The sequence below is a fragment of the Hakea prostrata genome, chromosome 5 (assembly GCF_041222555.1).
Source record: "Hakea prostrata isolate BN-2017 chromosome 5, UWA_Hpros_2, whole genome shotgun sequence".
NCBI classification, from domain to species: Eukaryota; Viridiplantae; Streptophyta; class Magnoliopsida; order Proteales; family Proteaceae; genus Hakea; species Hakea prostrata.
In genome coordinates, this window is record NC_142604.1 from 15,471,627 (window position 1) to 15,485,179 (window position 13,553).

A 13,553-nucleotide genomic window follows, 5' to 3' on the forward strand; every position below is an offset into this window, starting at 1 on the left:
TAAAACTTCTTAGCTTTTGGCTTCTGAAGTCTTGTGGGCTTTGTGCATCGGATCCGGTTCAGTAAAACCTGTTCGGCTGTTACCTGCCCAAGTCTTTTATTCCTGCATGTAGACTCAAGAATGTTTCTACAGGAAACCAAAAGATCTAGAAAATTCACTAAAGATGGATCCAGCTTATATGCAGAGACGCATATGGTCATGCTTTTCAACCATCCAGTGCCTTGGGTCTTGCCATCCAATGGTTGAAGGTAGAAATAATTTTTTCTTTGAAGGCTATAAATAAGTTAATCAAAAACAGGAGAATGCAGGAATTGTATTTTTTTTTTTTGGTAAATCACTTATCATTGATTAAGCCAAGATAACAACTGAGACGGCTGAGGACAATAATCCCTGTCATCTGGAGAGGAAATTGGCCAAAAGGTCTGATTTGACATGGATCAGGCCTTCCGAGCTAGAAAGTGGGCACTAAAATTACCCACCCTAGGCCAATGGTGGGTTAGTAAAACGGTTAAAAGGCTCAACCTCCAACAGGGACGTTTTGGGTCATACCCATTAAGCAACATTAATATTCTCATTCCCTTCCCGGTATATAGAAAGCTCTTATTTTCGAGAAAAAAAGGAAAAAAAACAAACATTACCCTCTCTGGGGAGAAAAATAAGACACAGGAGGAAAGCTCTTCCTCCTCTTTAAAAACCAATACATCATTAAAGGCAGCAATCCCTTCAAGAGGCGGATTAGGATGAAGGTCCTCCAGCTGCTTCTGCAAGTTCAAACAGTGTAAATTTTTTTGTTCTGGTGTAACCTTGGTCCTTTGTTCTGACTTCCAAATATTTTCGTACAGTATCAAGAATACATTTTTGGTAATGGGATCATCATCTTCAGCTTTGCCATCAGTAGGCCATCCTCCGATCCACAACCCAGAATAGATTCATTGAAATGAGGCTGGTGTTTATTTTGGTTCAGATGATTGACTTCACTTAGATTTCTCATGTATGTTCATATAAAGGAAGAAGCTTTCATAGAGCATTGAAAATCGTTGTCTCATCTGAATATAGCAGGATAATCTATTGCATGATTTGCCTATCAAAAGTAATGGAGTCAATTTAATTCTTTCCTTTTTTTGGGTTCAAAGAGTCAATTTTCATTCAAAATTTTGAATCCTCAGTTTCTTCGCTTTTGCTGCTGCTTCTTCTTCTGCTTCTTCTTACCACAGATGAGCTGCTTACGCCACTTATACGAAATCTCCAAATCTTTCTTCACAAGGTGTTCATGTTTCAATGGAAAGAGATTCCCCAGGAGGACAATATGGAAGGGTTTCTACTCACACGGCCACTCTGACATAAAAAGCTAATGATTCTCTCATTTACTCTCTCTTTAGACACAATGGAAACCATACCAAAAGACACCATTTCTTCAAATAGTGGAGACAAGCGCTTGATGAGCTCCCTCTCAAGATTTGATTTATTCTATATCAACATTGTACATCCAGAAGCCCAGATCCACTTGAAATATTTTCTATATGAAGGCCCTTCACTAGGAAGCCTTCTTCAAATTTTTATTTTTTTTTGGTAAGAGGAAGCCTTCTTCACTTCTCAATTATTATTGTCTACTGTGTTCCAACTTCCTGGTGTACTGGAGTTTATACAAATGGGAGGAAATCAGTCACTGCTAGGCTCAGAAAGATGAAGCCAAGAGAAATAATCAGACATCAAATTGTAAAATTTTCAACTGAAGGTATAAAAGGTTTTACAGTTTCAGTACGGTATTGTTTACCAGCAGCAACCCAACCCTGAACTTTTAACATCCAAAAAAACAAAAAATAAATAAAATAAAAATGAAAGAAGAAGAAGCTCCTCTGGAAACATGTCTTCTTGATTCTTTAGCTGGGTGAGGGGTTGACTGTCTTCGACCAACCTTGAATGCTAGTTAGCATGGTTCCATTAGTCTATGAAAATTGAAGCCAAAGTGATTCACATTATAAGAAACATCATCGATTTCAGGGCTCAACAAGAAATGAGCTGTGGCCTAAATTATCTCACCATTTGTCAAATATGTTACAGCAACTCCAGGAAAATTCATCCAAAAACCTGCCAAAAGGGGTAAGGAAAAATAAGACTAAATGTTTATCTAGTTACATAAAGGTAGATAAAGTACATTAACTGGGCAAATTGACTTGTTCTATCCCATGCAATTTGCAGTGAAACAAGTCAAAAAGCTGTTTTAATGAAGCAGCAAAAAGGTAGGTCATTTGCAATGTAAAATATTAAGCGTGTCTCAAGCAATGTACATAGCCACTTGAGATAGAAGATGACACCATTCATCCATCCTCATTTACACACATACCGCACCAAGCATGATAGACACAAATCCAAGTCCATGCAGCACCAAAACAAGGCTATTATCGACAAAACACAAACAAGGTTCAGTCCACATATCACATAAAGAAGGTGCTTAACCAAGCATGTTTTCCCTTCCCCCCCCCCCCCCCCCCCTCCTTTTTCTGCAGTACTAAATTTGCTTGGCAACATAACATTTGCTGAGCTACATCACATATTTCAACTGACACACAGTGACAGTGATCACAAATCCCAGGTGCCATACATCACATTGAGAAAGATGTTATCTGCATGACAATATAATTGACACAAAAGGTTTGCAGCTCTCTCATTTAAAGGTCAGCCACAGATATTGAACCATCTATTCAGATAATGCTCACTCTTCTCCAATAGAAACAGTAGAAATTCATTAGGTTAAAGATGTCTTTTTTTGCTAGCTCATATGGTCTATCTTTTAACAGATTAAATGGTGAGGACTTGGCATAGAAAAAAGCTTAAGACTCCTACTTTGTGGTCCAGAGACATTAAACTGAGATACTTTCTTTGATACTCACCCCCCCCCCATCCCCACCCACCAAAACAAACAAAAAAAATATATATATACAAAAAAAGAGAGGCAGAGTTCTTGTAGTACTTGATATATAATTGGATTCCAATTCCCAAAAGACAGAGTTCCAAGTAGCCGGATTTTTATCCATCCTAAAGGCATAGGAAACTAAGATTTATTTCTAAGATAGAGAATGAAAATAACACACACCAAAATAGAACTGGTAATTTTCTGGTACAGAAAGGAACCTTGTTTACTGGCTTTACTGCTTGTACTCATTGACATGTAACCACTTCGGTGATGCCCATTTATTCCCCCTAATCACAGGACAAGCACCTGCAATAAATCGAGAAGAAAATAAATTACCCCTAGAATTCGTCTATATCATGACTGAAAATCAAACTGAAGCTCTTAAAACAAAACACAATTAGAAAAGATTAACAACAACATAAGGGACCAGACTCCAGTTCTCAGAGTTATGGATTGAAACAACTGAAGTGATGGGCAAAAGCTGACCATGTAAGCTTAAGGGATCCACAGTAGCGTCAGGCATCATGCTCCAGAAAAGTATTGCATCGCCCATCTTTGGCTTAATAGAGAGACCTGTCTTTCCACATTCAGATAATTCATTCCACCATGGGACAGAACTGAAATTTCCTTTGGCATAAGGAAACACAGTCTCGCCACCTTCTTCAACATCAGAGCTGCATTGTTAGGAAATGATAGGAAGGTAAAAGAACTTGTCTCTAAAACATGAATTGTAATATATATCAGGACCAGATAAAGGCAAAAGATGTAAAAGGAGGGATGTGAGACTAACAGATACATAAGAACAGTAGCCATTCGCTGACCCCCATTCTTGGTGTTGAATTCATCAGCAAAATAATCATAGTGAGGCTCATATTTCTGTCCAACTTCATAATGAAGAATTTGTAGCCCCTCCCCGTTCTCTGCCAATTCTAATGTGTCAGCTTCTACAGAGGTTTAGGTAACCGTAAATCTATGAATTAATATACCATGAGACGAACATATGCACGCAATCAAGTAGCATAGAAACATGAGTTAACATATTGCAGCATTAGCTAATTCTACACCCTTTAATTGGATTAGCAGACAACAAAGTTTTCTTCCAAACCCCGAAAATAAATTTTAAAAATAACTTATAGCTTCATTAACTTGTACATATTTAATGATGTGAACCATTCTTCTTCTTTTTTTTTTTTTTGGTGGGTGCTAATGTGGACCATTCAACTAGCAGAAAATCCAAACTCTATTTTTGAAATCCATAGTTGCTTTTGGTTCTATGGCTAGTTGATCAAACTATTGAAGAACTTTCAAGAAAGGATTGGTCAAGATGCCATAGTGAGCCTTCTCCTCCCCCACCCCATCCCCTTCGACCAACCCCGTGCCTCCTCCAAGAACCTTGTCATCTCTCCTCACTCCCTCCCATTGCACTCCCTGACCTTAACATCCACTTCATTCCCCCCTCTCCAATGGCTCCTCTACCCTTGATCTATGCCCTGCAATTGCGCTTGAAATCTTGAACCTTGTACCATGCCCTTGTAGGCCAGTTCCATGGAAGCTAACCCCACTTCACCATGGTCAAATCCTTTGTCTAATCAATGGAAGATTCAAGACTTGGATACGTACCTCCTTAAAAGTGGAGTGTTCATATTTAAGTTTCACTCCCTGGATGCCAAAGAAGCTGCTCTCAATGGAAGTTCTTGGTTTGTCGGTAAGAAGCCCATTCTTCTCCATCAACGGGAACATTCTTCCTTGTTGCCAAAGCCCAACTTCAACTCTCTCCCTCTCTGGATCACTCTCCCTGACTTGCCTCTGGAATATTGGAAGAAAGAATGCCTTTGTAGGTGGGTTTGGTGCTTGGAATTTCTCCTCAATCTGATGCCTACACCTCACACATAGAGAGGCTATCCTATCCCAGGATCTATGTCGACTCCTCTGCAGTAAAGGTGCTTCCCACCAAGGTCTCAGTTAAAGATGAGGGAGGTAAGGTTTTTTTGGGTAACCTGTTCTATACGATTGGCTCCCCCCCCCCCCAAAAAAAAAAAAGAAAAAAAAAAAGAAGAAGAAGAAGAAAAAGAGAAAAATCGCTCATACTGCAAAGCTTTGGACATTCCAATGCCTCCTGCCGCGGGGAGGAATCCCTCAAAACATCCTCAACGCCCCAAATCCCTATTGAGGTTTCTAATAGAGACACCTCCAAAGGTCAGCCGACCCAACACTATGCCGGTCACCCTCTCCAGCTGCATCTAAGGCTCGAATTTGCATATGGTTTTCTCCTTCTCTACAGCAGCCGCTTTGACACCCTGTACTCTGAAGTCGATGCCACCGAGTTGCTATCACCTGTTGGATGCTGCAATGCAAGTCCAACCTGCTGGCATGTTTGCCTTGGCTGCCTACACCTCTGTCACTGTCCATTCCCTTGTGCTAGCCAGCTCTGCAGCAAACCGTCCCTTTGCTCCCACTACCTTCCCTTCCCCCTACCCTTCCCCTTCTTCTTTCTCTCATCTCTCAGTCTGCCCTCCGCTGCATTTTTGTATCGCCCCCTTTTTTTGAAACCACTCCTCTCCACTCTCCACTATGATCGCCCCCCCCCCCCTTTAAGCCAACATCCTGGCCCATCCATCTTGGGTCCATCCACCCTTTCTTCTTGCCCCTTAACTTTGGTGATGACTTCATAGTTGAGCTCAAGTCCTCTAGGCCAAAGAGAAAAAATAATAGAAACTACTAGATTGTTTGTTTTGGCTGTTTAGCCTAGCCTTGTGTGAACCCTTTTCTTCTCTATTTTGCATAGTGCCTTATTGGCTTCAGGGCTCTGCCCCTGCATTCTCTTTGTAACCTCCCCCCCCCCCCCCTGCCCCTTTTCTCCATTTGGTTAATGAATTCTTATTCATCCATAAAAAAAAAGATGGCAGAAAATAACAAACCAGGTCAGCATCTAGTATCTTTTGGAACATGCTAACAATCGTTGCAACAGAACAAGTATCATGACATAAAAACACTTTCCTGCAACAGCAAGATTCTCCTTCAATTGAAAATGAGGTAGATATTCCATAAAGGGGTCTATAAAGTATACATAAAAAAATTAAAAAAATTATACAATAGGATAAGAAACATAGTAATAGTAGGAAACTGATCAAAGGCAGATTGCAAGTTGTCATAAGGAACAGAGTATCTTCAACCCTTAATATCGATTAACTGAATGGCAAGTTTACTACATGCAAAAGAGGAACCTTGATGATACTAGAGGAGGAGGGAATGGCAGAGGGGAATACAAGGATGATTTTATACTGGTCAATGTAATAGAGATTTGTATTTTGAATTTTCTGCTCGGTCTGCTTGTCAAGGTTTTTTCCAATATCTCTTTCCTCTTCCCTATTTATTTATAAAAATATAAAAAGTTATGGAAAGTATCAATTATACCATAAGGGGGAAAGGTGGAAACAGCATTGTGTACTGAAAAAACTCAACTTCAGAAACCAAACTTCAGGAGAGTAGGTTAATTAATAAATAACTAAATAAATTGGGCTAGAAGAGGAAGATGAGTCTCTCTCTGAGACTCCGGTGATCTTTCCAATAGACTTTAAGGGAATTGGTGCGCAGATCCAATCATTCACCTTACGTGACGGAATTCAAAAAGCAGCAAACTTTGAACTTTGTGAAGTTATCAGTTGCTGAAGGACTACAATTTGCAAAATTTTCAACCACAACCATCCAGCTCTGTTTTATATAAGTAGACAGTGAGAGAAATGTAAAATCCTGTTCTCATAAATTAGCTTAAGATTTTTCTTTTTCACTATTTCTTCAGACACCCTTGTGATGATTTGTTAGGCAGCTATGAAAATAGAAATATGTATTTGGAAAACATAAAATCATCTCTTCATGCTTGTGCACTGGAATTTCTTGACTCTTCTTCCAAATGCCATGAATCTCGTTGCATAACTTTCAGCCAAGCATTCAAAGCATAAAATGATCAATGATGACAGTTCTACAGTGAAAGAGAAAGAGAAAAGGTTGGGGGGGGGGGGGTATGGAAATGTCAACCCATCACCAAACCAAAATGCATAAGTATTCTCCAAACTGCATACCTACAGGTATTAAGGTGAAGTCAGCGATCCGTTTTTCAATGCCTCTGATGATTTTATCTTGCCCTCTCTTGAGAAAAGTTCCTGTGCTAGTGCGTACACTAAACACCAAATGTATGTCAAGCATCAAACACAAACACGGGCACACGTACTAGAGAGAGAGAGAGAGAGAGAGAGAGAATAAAACCTGCTATCCTTACTCTTGCCAGTGGCATTGTCAACAACTGTTGACTTCTTCATATGAGGCTTTGCAAGTTGGATCATGTACTCACATTCTTCCTTAGACTGTCCAAGGGAGTAGAAAAATAAATTTTTTTGAGTTGGACAGTTAAAATAATCTCTCGAAACAAGGAATATGATATATAATCCCCCAATCTGGATCCTTCTTCAACTGATAAATGAAAAGTAGATTATCATCTGCACGAGGTGATGACTATATTTAAACAAAAACGTTGTAATTACTTAACAGCATAACCAATTGCAAACAGAAAATGTCAATTCAAACACTTCATTAGGATTTTATCTGGGGTCTGGTGACTTGCATACTTTCACCCTTCTAAAGTTTATTTTACTTAGCCACCCTAATTCTTCACATATAGACATTCACCGGATATGGGAGTGAATTCTTTGTCGAGCATCTCTCTCCATGAAATCAAATTCAAAACCTAAAACATTCGGCTGCAACAATAAGGACTTCTCAGGCCTATGGACCAATTGAAGATTCTAGTTGAGAATCTTGTCCTTAAAACACTAATAACACTTGATTTGATTTTCTCATGTGATAAAATTCACTGAACACACAATTTGTATATTCACATTTATGCCTTGAATCAACATTTCATAAGCACATACAATGTGATGGTCAGATAACATTCTTTGCCTGGTCATGAAAAGATTAAATGTGAAGCTATAAGCTACCATGGCCTGTTAATGTCATGCAACCAGAGTATAAGTAAAAGTCATATAAAATTTGATGGGCACGCTTCCAACGTTAAAATGACTCTTAAAGGTGTCAGCAAATTCAAGGACAATAGAAATCCCAGTCCCAAAATGAATGAAAATATGTTAATCGAATCAAAAACCTGCACAGAGGTGCAAGATTATGACTTATTACAGACCAGAAAGCATGGAAATGCAACTTCTAGAAACTACCTGCAACTGGTCGAGATGGTTCCCTCAGCTCAGTAAACTGAGACAATAAGGAGAAGTATAATAAAAGGCAAAAGCGAAGTTTTAGCTTACCAGGAAATTGTGATAAAGAAAGGCTCTTGGCTCCCACGAGATAACTTCCGTCCACTGGTCTCTTCTCTCACCAAGTCCAGTTCTGCAACAATTCCCGAATTCAACAATAACAAAAGAACCAAATCAAAATTTGAACGCCAAACGCATATTACTCACAACACCAATAAATTCAAGGCTACATACTTGACGTCATTCTGTAGGAGGACAGAACTGTGATCGTTAAGGCGGACCGATCTCTCACCTAGTTCAGTTCTGCAATAATTCCCGAATTCAACAATAACAAAAGAACCAGATCAACAATTGAACATAAAACGCATATTACTCACTATACTAGTAAATCAAAGCTACATACTTGACTTCATTCTGAAGGCCGACCGAACTCTCACTCATTCCAGTTCTGCAATAATTCCCGAATTCAAAAGTAAACATCAAACTCATAATACTCGCAATACCAATAAATTCAAAGCTACATACTTGACGACATCCTGAAGGTGAACCGAACTCAGATCATTAGCTTTTGAGGAACCACCATTACTGATGACTGGGATAGATAAAATTTTAACCCCGATAAGCATTAAGAGAACAACAGATAACATCACAAGAACATTTAGTACGAGCGTAAACGAAGATGGTCTCCTGATTAGCATTCTATAATGCCTTCCTTTCGCCATAGTTGCAGACTTGCAGTAGAGCAGATCGATCGAATGTGTGAAACCCTTGCGAAAATTATGTAAAACGAGCTTTCAAGTCCCAAGTTCGAAAGTTCTGAGACAAGTGAAGAAATCTCAGTTACGCTTTTATATTTTCTCTTCCATGACCGTTGAGTTGAGAAAACGCGGAAATTCTAGAAATTAAGATTTTTGTCTCGTTGTTTGCGTTTCAACGGTTTTGACCGGTTCGGTTACTGTTTCTGTGATGTGAATTTACGATTTTATTCCTATCTGAATCGACGAAAAGCACGGGGTGATATGTAACAAATGGGGTTGTTTTCGTAATTGAGGCTTTGATTGTTTCGTGGGGCCGCTGGCGGTTTGTAGCCCATGGTTTAACCAGAGCGGTTCCGCAAATCTTTATCAATTAATTAAAGATTTAAAATCCCTTCCAATCACGCCTGCTTTATTGATTCTTGAATTTTTTTTTTTCTTCTTCTTTCTTTCTTTCTTTCTTTGTTGTAGGTGGTGGGGATTCTTGACCAACACATAAAATCTAGGGATGGCAAACCAACACCTTAAATCTAGGGATGGCATATGGATTTGTTTTAATTTGATTTTATTGATTTTGGTGTGAAAGGATGAGTAATTTGATTTTCACATTATTATTTAAATTATATATAATTATACTAAAGAATTTTTAATTTCTTAATAAGGATATCTGAAATATAGTATCTCCTGGGATTTTCGTTGCTAATGCAAAATATGATCCAATAAGTTCACACCAAGAATGAGGCCAATACTGTTGTGGACTGTTTGGGGGTGAAAAGAGCACAAACTCAACAGCCTTTCTAGATTGATAAATCTCTACCCTATTTTTTTAGTTTGGGCTTTGTTATTTGATAATCTAAATTGTACGGTACATTTATTGATATTTGTTTTCTTATGTCAGATTGATCATTTGGATTAGGATTTGATTTCTTAAGGGCCTTTTTGGTTACTTGAATCCAGAGATTTCAAATCTCCGGATTCATGAATCTGAGAATTATATCCGTTTGATTGTAAAAATCTCCAGATTCATGAAATCTAGAGATTCACTTTTTTACACTAGAAACGTGAATTTGTAGATTTATGGGTAAGGGGTGAAATCCAGAGATTTCAAAAAAGCTATACATTTGCACATTCACAAAAATCACGTCGATCAAATAGTGTTTTAGGATGAATCCACAAATTTCATTCCACAACCAAACATTTAATATTAAAAATTATGACTCCATGGATTTGAAATCTCTAGATATTTGAAATTTTTAGACTCTTGTAACCAAACAGACCCTAAAATAAAACACAATTGAGACTATCATTGCAAAGTTGTTTGGTTGGTAAAACCAATACCTTTTAGTGAAGATGTCATGGATTTCGTTATATTTGATGGTATATTATGTTGATATCCTCATCCCCAATATATAAAAAATTCCTCAATAAAAAAAAATATTATTCTAGATGACTAGTCTTCCTTTGAGACTGAGTCACTGCCTCATTATGACGATCCTACAGCCATGAACTTTGTGACTGGGCAAGATGACTTTGTGACCGGGCAAGATGACCAAGAAAATGACCATAAACCTTGCCCCAACTAGTCACATCCTAATCCATCCCAATTGACCTTGATTGAGTTGAGTTGAGTTGACCCTCAATGGCCTTATTTCTTTCTAGGGTGTTCTTTAATAATAGTTTTTCCTCCATCATCACCCTAAATTTGCCTAACCTATTGAGGTTTTTTGGGTAAAAAAATCTTCAACCAAACCATTAATTTGCCCATCAAGAATTTAAAATAAAATAATTAAAATAATTAATTAATGCCTAAAATACATCAAAAAAAAATTTTGGTAATAAAAATACATCAATTGTCATTAAGGATCATTACAATCTAATGAATGAAGTTCACTCCACCCACGCAACCAAATAGTAATCTTTTCCATTAGATATTTATATTTTATAATTTGGCTTCTCCGGGCAAAGATACCCTAAAGGCCTGATCCTAGCTTTACCATATTAGGTTGCGTTAGTTTGTTGGAATTAAAATGGGGTAGAAAAAATTCTTGAAAAAAACTATTTTTTTTAACTTTTCCTTTCAATCTCAAAAGTGTAAATTGTTTGGTTGTTTGGGGATGGGAAAGTGAAAGATCAAGAAAACTTTTTGAGTGACGTGATAACTGACAACCCAACTTTTCCATCCCAAGCTTTTTTAAAACTCTACAAAAAAATGTAAAATTTTGTAGAAAAGTAAACAATAGACCCATTATTATCACTTTTCCACAAAATCACTTCTTTTCCTTTATTTCTCCCTCGTCCTACTACACATGGACTTCACACAAAAAAAAAAAAAAAAAAACCACATATGAGACCAACATATTTTTTTCTTTCTTTCTTTCTTTCTTTCTTATCCGTTTTTTCCCACCCTCACCCATTAGTGTTTTCCCTAATGGGCCTAATCCATACAAACCCTAATTGGTATTATTGAGTTGAGTTGACCCTATTTATCTTCATAGTGTTCTTTCATAGTAGTTTTTCTCCATCGTCGCCCCAAATTAGCCTAAGTTATTGAGGTTTTTGGATAAAACATCAACCAAACCACTAATTTGCCCCTCTAGAACTTAAATAAAATAAAAATAATAAAAATAAATAATTATTAATACCTAAATACATCAGTTGTCATCATGGATCACTACAATCTAATGATCACTACAATCTAATGAAGTGAAGTTCAATATGTAGGATAAGCACTACCCACACACAACCAACTAGTCTTCTTTTCCGTGACAAATTTATTTTGTATAGATTGTTTTACATGAGCCATCTTCTTTTTAATTAGAAATAGGGTAAATATCACTTACCTTTCCTCTTAACTTGACAAATAGCACTTACGCCCCCTCTTAGCTATATAATATCACTTACCTCCCCTCTTACCTAGCAAATATATCAAACACTTCCCTCTATTAACTTTCTTGATTAAATTTAATTTTTACACTTAAATATTTTTTTAAACCCCAAACTACCCTTTGCTAATTTTTTTTTATTTTAAACCCTAAATTACCATAACCACACTAATAGTTAAAATACTAAATTACATTCAATTAAAATAATTATTAAAAACCAAAACACCATAGCTAAAACCTAAATTATCTTTAATTATTAAAAGCCCAACATACTTTTTTTTTTTTTTTAAAAAAACAATTAAAAAACCACGTACTACTATCAAGTAAAATTAAATGGGGATTTTTTTTTAGGTTTGCCAACCCCGGTTTTTATAAACCGGTGTTCTCGACCCGCGTCGCACACCTGGTTGTGGTGGGTGAGTCACCCAGCGGGGAATTTTTGCATCTTCAAGGATTCGATACCGAAACCTTGCTTAAGCGAACCAAGTTGCTTACCACTTGGACCAACCCCCTTGGTTTTAACTGTCTTTTTTAATTTTACTTGATAGTAGTACGTGTTTTTTTAATTGTTTGATAATTAAAAAAAAAAAAAGGTGTGTTGGGCTTTAAATAATTAAAGATAATTTGGGTTTTAATTTTGATTTTTAATAATTATTTTAATTGAGGGTAATTTATTATGTTAATTGTTAGGGTGATTACAGTAATTTAAGGTTTAAAAAAAAAGTATTTTTAACTCAAGGTAGTTTGAATTATAGAAAAATATTTAACGGTAAAAGTTAAATTTAATCGAGAAAGTCAACAGAGGGGAGGTGTTTGATATATTTGCAAGGTAAGAGGGGAGGTAAATGATATTATCCAACTAATAGGGGGTGTAAGTGTTATTTCTCCAGCTAAGAGGGGAGGTATGTGATACTTACCCTTGGAAATATTGTGCACCTCTCTTAAAATAAAAGCTTACACTTCACACTACTAGCTTCTTGTTGACCTTTTTTTTTTTTTTTGGCCAAAACAAACAAGTGACAAATATATTAAATGAAAGAGTTTAGGTCATAGGACCTATACAATCGAGAAGGATCCACAATGAACAAAGGTGGTATGCCTCACCAGGATCTATCGAGGGATAACCTGCATGCACCCTTTGCAAAGAAATCAGCAAAGCCATTACCAATTCTAGGAATATAATTAAAAGAAACCCTAGTAAAGAAAGAACATCGCTTCAATATATTTACAACTAAACTGAGACACATCCAATCTAAAGAAGATTGGAAACCATGGAGAGCACTAATAACCGGTAAGCAGTCCGAGTGAATATGCAAATCAACAGCATCTAGAGAGTAGCCAAGAATAATGTCATCTTTAATGGCTTCAAGTTCGACTAAGGTTGCTGAAGCACTATGTCCACATTTGCTTTGAGCTGCTACAAAGCCACCATTATAATCCCACATGATGCACCCTCTACCGCCTTTGTTTAAAGTACTATCCCAAGATCCATCAACAAAAATCTGAAAAAGAGCAAGTTCTTCATAAATGTTATGACTAGGCCTTGGATAAGGTTCCCCATGAGTCCTTTGGAATTCCATAATATGAGATTGTATATCTGCACATATAAAATAAAAAGTAGTTATTGTATGCATAATAGAGGGCATCAATCCCTCTAAAAAGTACTGCATTCCTAGTATTCCATATACACCAAGCTAATGCACTCCACATTTGATTCACTAGGGTTAAATTGTCA

The 13,553-nt window shown here is 37.1% G+C and overlaps 1 protein-coding gene across 1 annotated transcript; it reads right to left on the reverse strand.

Moving 5' to 3' along the window:
• Nucleotides 1-1,849: 1,849 nt before the first annotated feature.
• LOC149015397 (putative prolyl 4-hydroxylase 10) lies at nt 1,850-8,979 on the reverse strand. The gene is made up of 10 exons (XM_089156527.1): nt 8,707-8,979; nt 8,585-8,629; nt 8,416-8,484; nt 8,233-8,314; nt 7,178-7,275; nt 6,994-7,091; nt 3,705-3,834; nt 3,401-3,588; nt 3,133-3,220; nt 1,850-2,088 (listed from the first exon to the last, which is right to left on the reverse strand). Exons 1-9 carry the CDS (start codon nt 8,901-8,903, stop codon nt 3,147-3,149), a joined length of 981 nt encoding a protein of 326 aa, XP_089012653.1. The 5' UTR covers nt 8,904-8,979; the 3' UTR covers nt 1,850-2,088; nt 3,133-3,146.
• Between the last annotated feature and the right edge of the window lie 4,574 nt (nt 8,980-13,553).